Here is an 11586-nt window from a genome sequence, read left to right on the forward strand (position 1 = left end):
GCCTTAGCCACTTGAGCCACAGGCACCGAGCCATCTTTTCTTTTCTTTTTTTTTTTTGAGACAGAAATCTCACTTTGTGGCCCTCCATAGAATGTGGTGGTATCACAGCTCACAGCAACCTCTAACTCTTGGGCCCAAGTGATTCTCTTGCCTCAGCCTCCCAAGTAGCTAGGACTACAGTTGCCTGCCACAGTATCTGGCTATTTTTAGAAGTGAGGTCTCGCTCTGGCTCAGGCTGGTCTCATCCACCTCAGCCTCCCAGAGTGCTGGGATTACAGGTGTGAGCCACTGCGCCTGGCCTACCCTGTGAATCTTTAAAGACAGTGAAGGCATGTTCTAATATCTGTAAATCTCATTTCTACTTCCTCCAACTTTCCACTTCTATCTAAATTTGAATGCTGCACATAGCAGCCATTTTAGGAAAATAAATAATACTCCCAGTCATGGTCATGTCACTTGTTTTTCTATATGGCATTACTCTTTCCAAGCCTCAGTTTTTGTCTCTACAAACTGAGACTAATAATTTCTCCCCTACTATGGTCATTTTAGGATTGCTAATGGTATAAAGGCATAATATGCCAAAGACAGGACTTGGTACACAACAGTCTCAATATGAATAAGTAGGTGACTGTGAACAGAAGTGGACTGTTCCTGGAAACCAGAGAAGTCAATAGGTAAAAGAAGAAAAACAAAGCTGAGGTAAGAAGTATAACACTCACAATGGCTTGGTTGAACTTGGACTCTATCTCCCCAAGCAGCCAGTCAAAGGCCTCTCCACTGAGCCGAAACTCCTCAGCCATGCGGCGGGAGCACAGCGTGGACCGCAGGTGGATGTTGAAGAGCAATGTGGCATTCTCTTGGGCCTGCCGGCTAAGTGGGTCATCCCCATTCACAATCACTAGCTTCTTGCTCAATTCCTTTACTCCTGGGGCCGAAAGAGGATGAAAAGATCATCAGACCAGGGCCCAGCAGATTCCTGTACCCCATCCTAACCTGAAGCAAGTACTTACCCTCTACCACTTTGATAGGGTGCAGGTCAGAAGGAAGGCGAGGGTTGATGTGGAATATTTTCTGAGCGTTCCAGATCATGCGCAGCAGGTTACAAGGGAGGACAACCTGAGGGAGGACTGTGAGTCAGGGGACAGCCATCCAGTTCAGGACAGCCCTTCTCTTAAGTGTAGCACCTCCCACTCACACACACCTTGCTGTCACCAGTTGGGAAAATGACCCTGAGCACCTCCCGATCCTCACGCATCTGCTCAAATTCACGCTCCAACTCATTCTGTATGTGTGCATTGCTTAGCACATCCTTCACCAGATCTTCCTGCAGAGTGCGCCGCAAGGCCCTCTCATTGGTATAATCAAAGCGGAACCTGCAAAGTGGTAAGGGATAGAGTTGGGACAGGTGGGCTCTGGGGTCAGTCTCTACAGCAGCAGGTACAGGATTTAAGGGGCCAAGAAATGTAAGCTCCAGGACCAAGGACTGCCAATAAGACCAGAGTTTATGTGCCTGCACATCTGTATTTGAACTGTGCCTCAGGGAAAAATGGAAGACCAATCTCAAATCTACCTCCATTCACCTCCCTCCCCCACAACACACAGCTTTTTCATAAGGATAGAGAAAGGACACTAAAAGCTATGGTCCTCAGCAAGATACATTGCAGGCCATATCTCTGGGGTGGGGCAGGAATCCTACTGCTCAGGTGAAAGCCAACCCCTTCCCGCCTTCTCACTTCTTCTCAAAAGCCTTGTTGGAAGGCTTAAGCGTAGCCAGGTTCTGGAATTCAACACTCTCGCCTGCCAGGCCATCCTCGCCATAGCGCAGCTGTACCACCTGGTTGATAGAGTTCCGCACTGTAGCATCGTATTTCACCATCACTGACTCCATGGACTTGATCAGCCGCCGCTGGATATATCCTGGGGGAGGAGGGGGAGGCAATCAATTAGAGCCTTTGATGAAGCCCAAGGTCTAGTCTGGACCCTTAACCTCCTTGATTCCCAGAAAAGCCAGCTAGTGAAATCATCCCCATGTGACAGACTGGGAGCAGAGCCCCTGAGGCTCTATCCCTGCATCATGTGATGCTGTAAAACAATCAGAACTAGGGCTTGGTGCCTGTAGCTCAGGGGCTACGGCCCCAGCCACATACACCAGAGCTGGCGGGTTCGAATCCAACTCTGGCCTGCCAAAGAACAATGACAATTCCAATCAAAAAATAGCCAGGTGTGTGGCAGGCACCTATCGTCACAGCTATTTGGGAGGCTGAGACAAGAGAATTGCTTAAACCCAAGAGTTTGAGGTCACTGTGAGCTGTGACGCGCGGCATAGTGAGACTCTGTCTCAAAAAAAAAAAAAAAAAAAGAAAAGAAAATCAGAACTAGGGCATTTGCCTAATTTTTGAGCCTCTATTCATCCCCCATAAGCCAAAATCCACTAAGATTTTGAGATAAATGCATATAACTTAGTGGAAGATTTGATTTTTGAGAACAAAGGCCTTTAGCCTACAGTGTACCTGTCAGGGATTTCTCACCCTATGGCATTCCCCAGTACCACCCCATAGAAGAACACTGAAAAGGCCTCACCAGTCTCAGCTGTCTTGACAGCTGTGTCAATGAGCCCTTCACGACCCCCCATGGCATGGAAGAAAAATTCAGTGGGTGTGAGGCCAGCTAGGTAGGAGTTTTCCACAAAGCCACGGCTCTCAGGCCCATAATCATCCTTGATGAAGTGAGGCAGAGTCCGGTGCTTGAATCCAAAAGGAATCCGCTTGCCTTCCACGTTCTGCTGCCCGACAACAGCAATGACCTGGGAAACAGAAAAGGCAGGTACATCTAACTCCCTTTGCCTTAAGAGTTCAAGAGTTCCCAAGGTTTTCCTTCAACTCCTCCTCACCCCCAACATGTACACACATCTGCCTTTCTCCCCCAAACCTCAGTGTGGCTCCATGTCTGGAAGATGAGGCTCCTTACCTGGGAGATATTGATTTTGGAACCTTTAGCTCCAGACACTACCATAGACTTGAAGTTGTTGTACTCGGACAGGGATTTCTGGGCAGAGGAGCCAGTCTTATCTCGGGCATCATTGAGAATACGGTTCACCTGATTCTCAAACGTCTGTCGCAAAGTATTTCCTGGGGTGGGCTCAAGCTCATTGTTATGAGCCTTCTCAATGACCTAGAAGCACAGTTCTCAGTGAGACATCAATCCCCTTCCCTCTATCCCTTACAGTTCCCTCCACTCTTGCTGATAAGTTCGAAGTCCCCTTATTCATTCTCTGCCACTTTTTTTTAGAGACAGAGTTTCACCTTGTCACCCTTTGTAGAGTGTCATGGCATCACAGCTCACAGCAACCTTCAGCTCTTGGGCTTAGGCAATTCTCTTGGCTTAGCCTCTCGAGTAGCAGCCGCCACAACACCTGGCTACTTTTTGTTGCAGTTTGGCTGGGGCTAGGTTTGAACCCACCACCCTCAGTATGTGGGGCTGGCACCCTACTCACTGAGCCACAGGTGCTGCCCAAGTCATTTTTGTTTTAATTGAGACAGAATCTTACTTTGTTGCCCTCGATAGAGGGCCATGGCATTATAGCTCACAGCAACCTCAAACTCATGAACTCAAAGGATTCTCTTGCCTCAGCCTCCCTAGTAGCTGGGACTATAGGTGCTTGCCACAATGCCTGGCTATTTTGTTATTGTTGTTGTTTTAGCAGGCCTGGGACAGGTTCAAACCCACCAGCCCTGGTGCATGTGGCCGGCACCCTAACCGCTGAAGTATAGGTGCATGCCTCGTTCTCTGCCATTCTTCCATCTCACCTCTATTACATCCTGTTTGGCCTTCTTAATAGTGTTCTGAATGTCCTGGTAAGTCTTAGAGTCAGCAATGGAGTCCCCAATGCCAATGGTATGACCTAGAGATGAGAAGAAACATCAGAAACACCCTCTTTGGACTCCTAGGAAACATGGATGCAACTGTAGCCAGGAGACAGAGAGACCCCAAATCCGATGAGGAAAACAAAAGAATGGGAGAACAGTTAAGAAGTGGAAGAGGATTCAGAGAGGCACTGGTAGAGCCCATGAACTCACCCTCAATGAGGAGCCAGTTGTTAATGACTGTCTGAATGTTGGAGTAGAAGAGGCGAGTGATATCATGGCCCATCTCTAGGTAAGAGATATGGACCAGGGAGCCAGCTGATGTGCCCAATGACTTCTTACACAGGATGCCCATAATCAGCTCACCATTCTCTACCACCACCTATGGGCAAGGTACCCACTCAGAGGCCCCATCTGGGCTCCCACGTCCAAATCCCATCCCACATACCCAGAAGCCAAGCCCTACCTTGGTATCCCCAGGAGAGATGTGCTTATAAGGGCCACTGTCTTCATCATCAGGATGAGTGCTATGGGTACGAATACAATTGATGTGGCCAGGTATGATGAGGGAGAAGATCTGCTTGCCTGTCCACAGGGGCCGGGGCTTCAGGATGGCCGGCTGTGGGACCTTCCCGTCCCATGTGGACAAGAACATGAGGAGGTTCATCACTTCACCCTGTGAGACAAAAAACCGAAAGACAGGAAGTCAGATAGGAGGTTTCACATCTCAGGAATGTGAGGACAATGTGAGAGGGAAGGGGGGGAGCTTCCCTGTTCCCCAGGGAAAGCCAACTTTTGGAGGTAAAGACACATCAGAAAAAATGTTTTCCTAATTTAAAAAAAAAGGCTCGGCGCCTGTGGCTCAAGTGGCTAAGGCGCCAGCCACATACACCTAAGGTGGCAGGTCCGAATCCCCAGCCCGGGCCTGCCAAACAACAATGACGGCTGCAACCAAAAAATAGCCAGGCGTTGTGGCGGGCGCCTGTAGTCCCAGCTACTTGAGAGGCTGAGGCAGGAGACTCGCTTGAGCCCAGGAGTTGGAGGTTGCTGTGAGCTGTAATGCCATGGCACTCTACCCAGGGGGATAGCTTGAGGCTCCGTCTAAAAGAAAAACAAAAACCCAAAAAACCAAAAAAACAGGGCAGTGCCTTTGGCTCAGTGAGTATGGCACCAGTCCCATATACCGAGGGTGGCAGGTTCAAACCCAGCCCCAGTCAAACTGCAACAAAAAATATCCAGGCGCTGTGGCAGACACCTGTAGTCCCAGCTACTTGGGAGGCTGAGGCAAGAGAATAGCCTAAGCCCAAGAGCTGGAGGTTGCTGTGAGCTGTGACACCACAGCAGTCTACCAAGGGTGACAAAGTGAGACTCTTGTCTCCAAAAAAAAAAAAAAAAATCAATGCAGAACAAGTCAAGAAGAAATCCACAGCTCCACCCAGTGCTTCTCTGTCCACCAGAACCAGGTTTCCATTTGGACCACACACCCGTTCCAAGAAGACATCTCTCTTAGTGAATTTCCGCACTGCCGTGAGTGTGTCCTGCACAATGCCCATGACAGGTCGGTTGCTCTGGGGGGTAACAATCATGCGAGGCACCATTGCCAGCTCCTGGATTTCCGCCCGTGTCTCCAGAGACTGTGGTAGGTGCAAGTTCATCTCATCTCCATCGAAGTCTGCATTGTATGGAGTTGTCACACTGCAGCAACAGAGAAGTCAGAGTCAGGAAGATGTTTGCTGCAAAACCCAGAGGAGCAACCAAGGCCGCCACCAATCCCAGCCTGCTTCTCTCTCAGCCAGGGGCTGACCTGAGATTCAAGCGAAAAGTAGACCAGGGGAGGATGCGGACCCGATGCCCCATCATGGACATCTTATGCAGAGTTGGCTGCCGGTTGAAGATAACAATGTCCCCATCACACATGTGCCGTTCTACCTAAGGAGGTGAAGTAAAGCAAACATCTCAGTGAAGGAGGTATGCTAAGAATAAAATAACAATGGACCTAAAGTCCTCTGCAGAGTGACACTGAGTTATTATTATACTTGAAGCACTTATCAAACACCCTCTATGAGCCATGGTGGCCCTGGGCCAGACACTAGGTTTCCAGAAAGGAATGAAATGGACCACCGAAGCCTGCCCCATTTCATAAAGTTTCCTGGTCATGTAGCTAAGAGAGGCCCTGGCTTATTACATACCTTATAGCCAATCTGCAGGTGAAGGTCACTGGGCTTGGGGTGGAAACGCAAGTCAATGCGATCGCCATTGTCTCGGATGATGTACTTGGCCCCTGGGTACTGGCTGTTCCCCCTGCGCACTAGTTCCTGAAGTCTAGGAAGGAAAACAGGTACAATAAACAAAACGCTTCCCAAAAACTCCTGGCTGCCACCCTTAGCCCAAAACAAGTGGCAGTCATACTTCTAAACTTCTAAGCTCCCCTCTCCTTGGTCCAAGTCCACTTCCCTAAGTGGGAAGAGCACAACTCTCTCGAAGCCTCACCACTGTCTCCCCTAGGGAAAAGGAGTCCTCCAGGCAGGGCTTTTGAACTGAAGCACACCTGTCAATGTTGAAAGGGGTGACAATCTCTGCAAAGGTCATGTTGGCAGCAATGGAGCGTGGCACGCCAACCTGGTCAATGGAGAGGTTGGGGTCGGGAGTGATGACAGTACGGGCGGAGAAGTCCACTCGTTTGCCCATCAGGTTCCCTCGCACGCGACCTTCCTTGCCCTTTAACCGTTGCTTCAAGGACTTGAGGGGACGCCCAGACTTCTGCATGGCCTGTGAGGAAAAACAGGGTGGGGGCCACCCTGGAGTCAGCACTGAGTTCTCCTCCAGAACTCTGAGGCTTCAAACTATCCCCCACCCTGGCCGCAATCCACAGCAGTGGGGAGTGTGCTCACACGGGGCAAGCCAGGCAACTCATTGTCCACCATTGTGGCCACATGGAACTGGAGGAGCTTCACATCCTCTGCAATGACATGGGCTGCCGCCCCATTCTGCTCATTGCGCCGCAACTGATTATTGATCTTCACAATGTCAGCCAGTTTGTGAGTCAGGTCATCCTGCAGTAGGAAGTCAGCATCATCACAGTGCAGCCACCACTGAAAGTGCCCAGCAGGCACCTGGCACATGCCATAGTTCATCCTCACACCACCCCAGGAGGCAGCTGCTCACACATTTACCTTTAACCATGTTGGGGTCCTCAGGAAAGGTCATACAGCTAGTAAATGGCAAAGTATTTTTCAAGCCCAGATCTGTCCATGCATTCCTCACACTCCCCTAGTCCCACTTACAGGGTATCCTCCCTCAGACACCTAGCCCCCAGTGGAGAGGCGAGCCCTGGAGATGCTGACCTGGTTGCGGGCAGAGCCCTGCATCACAACAGCAGGCCGCACAGAGAGGGGGGGCACAGGCAGCACAGTGACAATCATCCACTCAGGCCGAGCATAGCGGGGCTCCATGCCCAGTACAAAACACTCCTCATCAGAGATGCGTTTGAAGATCTCATGCACCCGCTCCGGGCTCAGCAGTATCTTCTTTTCCTGAGAGTCCTCATTAACGTGCTTCCACTCTGCATACAGTTCCAGGCCAGAGCGCCGGATCCTGGGCTGGTACCGCCCACAGCCACCGTGGCCCTTGGTGGGGAAGAATGCACAATTAGAGCCTGGAGATTTGGCCACTTCTACTCTATACCAGGCCTGCCCTCCCACTCCTCTGTGTCCTTCCTCTGCAACCTCCTCTCTCCAGGCCTCTCTGACAACCTCCTGACTTCTTCCCAACAGTCCCAGCCACCTTTTCTTTGGTCAGATCCTCATCGCCTTCAGGCTGCTCCACACCAAACTTGTTGTCCATCTCCTCCCCACCCTCGCAGATGTTTTTCCCCTTGCAAAGGTCATAGACGTGCGTGAGCCGCTTCTTGGGCTGACCCTTGGACTTAGCTAGGATGTCTTTGATTTTTGGATTGTTCTGGAGACAAAGCAGAGGGGAGAATCAGTTGGGGCTATCTCCTTGCCCCCTACCAAGCAGCCCCCTATCCCCAGGCCAGGGCCAATTCCCTACTCACAGAATCCACAAGCAGTTTGGAGCAGAAGAAGCAGACACAACGCAAAACTTTCATTGTCTTCACCAGGAATCCCACATGAAACACCGGCTTGGCCAGCTCAATGTGGCCAAAGTGGCCAGGACATTCTGTCATGTTTCCTATGAGACACACACCAGATGCTTTTCTCCCAGCTTCCCCTTACCTCAGAGACTTGGTTTTCAGTTGCCCACCCTCAGCTGTGGTTTGCTTTGAGGACCCAAGCCTCTCTCCTTCCCTTGGGGAACCCGCCCAGCCCCCAGCATTTACCTGCACATGTTTGGCAGCGGCCAGTCCGCTCAATCACTCCTTGCCGTGGGTCCATCAGGCCCCCAAGCTTGGGGCGGCCTCCCTCAGTTGTCTCTGGGTATTTGATACCACCCTCTGTCACAGACATTCGCTTCTGTAGAGAAGAAAGGCAGGCCAATTGCAGGTAAACAGGGGTGCTTGTTTCTAGCCTTTATGGCAGGGAAGTATATACTAAGACCCGAAAAAATCCAAAAACTACTTACAGAACAACTAAACTAGGTTTAACCTGGGTGAGGAGAATGAGGTGATGTCTGAAAAGGCCAACTGAGTATCACAAGTCAAAAACAAACCAGTTACTGAGAAAAAGACAGTACTCAATGGCTTGGCACCTGTAGCTCAAGCAGCTAGGGCGCCAGCCATATACACTGGAGCTGGCGGGTTCAAATACAGCCTGGGCCTGCCAAACAACAATGACAACTACAACCAAAAAATAGCTGGGTGTTGTAGCAGGCACCTGTAGTCCCAGCTACTTGGGAGGCTAAGGCAAGAGAATCACTTAAGCCCAAGAGTTTGAAGTTGCTGTGAGCTGTGACGCCATAGCACTCTACTCTGGGCAACAGCTTGAGACTCTGTCTCCAAAAAAAAAAAAGAAAAACAAAAAGACAGTACTCAGAATATGGATGACCCCAGGGCTCCAAATAAATTGCTTCTAGGACCTACCCTAGACATCCCTTTGGTTAAATTCTAGATCACTGATACCCACAAGATTTAACCACAAAAAGAAATTTAAAAATCTAAGTGTCCAGTGTCCAACCTGCGGCCAATAGACTGCATGCTGATTCTTCTGGGGACTGTTTTGCTTATCTGTGGTGTCAGCTTTCAAAAAGTAAGCACTGACCTTTTATTTTGCTCATCAGCTATCACTAGTGTTTATGTATTTAATATGTGGCCCAAGGTAGCTCTTATTCTTCCAATTTGTAGCAGAGAAAAAAAAAAAAGGTTGGATACTCCTGAAAAAAAGCTGTTTCAAGGTAGGGGAAAAAAAAAAAAAGCCAATGGTTTTCTTCCTCCAAGCTAAAATCAAACCCATGAATCTAAGATCCTGGCAAGAAGCTCTCTGTATCTGTACCCTCCATGACAGCATAGATGTCCCACCCAAGACATGCCCTAACTCTAACCTCAGCCCCAATGAGGAATAAGGCACTCAGAAGGGCAGTCTTGCCTCTACCTCCATCTTTGTTACCCCCTCCTTCTCAAAGGCCTGGACCCTTCCATGCCCACATGGAGATTTTATTAAAAGATAGAAAATTCTGCTCTCTCGCCTCCTTCTGCCTTCCTTCTCTGCTTTCTTTTCTCTCTCTTCCCCCTGGCTCTTCTCTACTCTCTCTCTCTTCTCTTCCCCACTCTCTCCTTATCTCTCTCTCCTCTTTTCTCTCCTCCTCGATGCTGCTCTGCAGCCTCCCTCCCCCTACCAATAAAGACCTTTCGTACAAGCAAGAAAAAAAGAAAATTCTAACACTCTGGGAGGCCAAGGTGGGAGGACTGCTTGAGCTCAAGAGTTCGAGACCAGCCTGAGCAAGAGCAAGACCTCCTCTCTACAAAAAACATAAAAACTAGCTGGGCATTATGGCAGGTAATTGTAGTCCCAGCTACTTGGCAGACTGAGGCAAGACAATCACTTAAGCCCAAGAGTTTGAGGCTGCTGTGAGCTATGACGACATGGCACTTACTCAGGGCAAGAGAATGAGGCTCTGTCTCAAAAAAAAAATAAAAATAAAAATAAATTAATAAAATAGGTCAGTGCCTGTGGCTCATTGAGTAGGACACCGGCCCCATATACTAATGGTGGTGGGTTCAAACCTGGCCCAGCCAAACTACAACAAAAAAATAACCAGGTGTTGTGGCAGGCGCCTGTAGTCCCAGGTACTCTGAAGGCTGAGGCAAGAGAATCACCCAAGCCTGAGAGCTGCAGGTTGCTGTGAGCTGTGACGCCACAGCACTCTACTGAGGGTGACAAAGTGAGACTCTATCTCTAAAATAAATAAATAAATAAAATAAACAAATAAATGAATATATATATGAAAGTTAAGTTCTAAGAGGATAGGCTGGTGGAAGTGATGTAGAGAAGTGAATGACTGGAATCCCAAGAAAGGTGGAACCAATATTCAGTGGGGCCACTTCAGTGAAGGAAAGGATGATATGGAAGAACTCAGAAGAAAAAGAGATTTCTGTCCTGAGCTAGAATTGGTCAGGTGACCTTTAATATCCGCTAACCTCCTAGGAATGAATTCCTCTTAGACATGAGAAGCCTGATGGTACCTGAGTGACTTACCTAAGGTCTCAATCTCAAAAAGCCAGTAAGAAGCCAAAACCAACTCTCTGGTCCCAAATATATGCTCCCCTCTCACTCTACCATGTTTCAGCAGAAATAATTATTTAAACTCTAGAATACATCTTATTGGTGCCAAGCACAGTGCTAACTGATTCATCTCATCTTTTCAAATAACTTATAAAAGATAAGCATCAGTTCCTCATTAGTATAGCGGTGAGTAAAAAATAAAAATAAAAATAAAAAAATAAGCATCACTGCCTCCATCTTGCAGATTGCAAAACTTGAAAGGCCCAAGATCATGTAACTAGAAAGTGGTAGAGCCAGAATTTGAACCCAGTCTGTTGGTTCCACCTGTGCATTCTTTCCACCATATCAGCAAACTGCAATGAGTATGAGTGTTCTGTACAACTATGTTCCTAAATATGTTTCCTTCCACTATCACCACATCCCTGAAATCATTCTGGCTTAGCCAGTGAGCCCCACTCTGCCTAATCCAATGGACCCAGCTCAGCCCTTAGGATCCACACCCTTGAGGTGCTCCCTCTGCTTCCAATCCACACTCCCTTCTCCTCCCTCTCTTGCTACTGCCTCTTGGTCTCTTTCCTAGGGTCCTTGGCCTTGGTCTGTTCCTTAAACACTGTAGTTCCCCCTGGTTTTCAGTCCATCCACATTTCACATACTTTACCCCATATGGTGTCCCATGATCTTCACTATACAGGAATAACTTGTTTTACTGCCCTATGCTTTTACTGCATGTCACAGATACTGCATTTTTTTTTTTTTTAACAAACTGAAGGATTGTGGCAACCCCATATTGAGCCAGTCTATCAGTATCATTTTTCCAATACCATGTGCTCACTTTTTGTCTCTGTGTCAGATTTTGGTAATTGTTTTTATTTTTATTTTTTGAGATAGTCTCACTAAGTCACGCTGGGGTTGGGTGCTGTGACATCATAGCTCACAGCAAACTCGAACTCCTAGGCCCAAGTGATCCTCCTGCCTCAGGCTCCCAAGTAGCTGGGACTACAGGTATATGCCACAACACTGGCTAGTTTTTCTTTTTTTTTTTTTTT

General features: G+C 48.6%; 1 protein-coding gene across 1 annotated transcript in view; it reads right to left on the reverse strand.

Moving 5' to 3' along the window:
- POLR2A (RNA polymerase II subunit A) overlaps positions 1 to 11586 on the reverse strand; it is a 34090-nt gene that overhangs the window by 8265 nt on the left and 14239 nt on the right. Inside the window, exons 2-19 of the mRNA XM_003791147.3 lie at positions 8203 to 8335; positions 7918 to 8054; positions 7647 to 7820; positions 7208 to 7489; positions 6755 to 6916; positions 6412 to 6632; positions 6053 to 6185; positions 5668 to 5792; positions 5348 to 5558; positions 4330 to 4539; positions 4077 to 4245; positions 3807 to 3901; positions 2968 to 3171; positions 2581 to 2803; positions 1734 to 1917; positions 1202 to 1373; positions 1011 to 1116; positions 720 to 925 (exon numbers count right to left, since the gene is read on the reverse strand). Of these exons, the coding sequence (XP_003791195.1) occupies positions 720 to 925; positions 1011 to 1116; positions 1202 to 1373; positions 1734 to 1917; positions 2581 to 2803; positions 2968 to 3171; positions 3807 to 3901; positions 4077 to 4245; positions 4330 to 4539; positions 5348 to 5558; positions 5668 to 5792; positions 6053 to 6185; positions 6412 to 6632; positions 6755 to 6916; positions 7208 to 7489; positions 7647 to 7820; positions 7918 to 8054; positions 8203 to 8335 (3147 nt within the window). The remainder of the gene's footprint in view (positions 1 to 719; positions 926 to 1010; positions 1117 to 1201; positions 1374 to 1733; positions 1918 to 2580; positions 2804 to 2967; positions 3172 to 3806; positions 3902 to 4076; positions 4246 to 4329; positions 4540 to 5347; positions 5559 to 5667; positions 5793 to 6052; positions 6186 to 6411; positions 6633 to 6754; positions 6917 to 7207; positions 7490 to 7646; positions 7821 to 7917; positions 8055 to 8202; positions 8336 to 11586) is intronic.

This window comes from Otolemur garnettii, unplaced genomic scaffold (assembly GCF_000181295.1).
Source record: "Otolemur garnettii isolate 467f Iridium unplaced genomic scaffold, OtoGar3 scaffold00046, whole genome shotgun sequence".
NCBI classification, from domain to species: domain Eukaryota; kingdom Metazoa; phylum Chordata; class Mammalia; order Primates; family Galagidae; genus Otolemur; species Otolemur garnettii.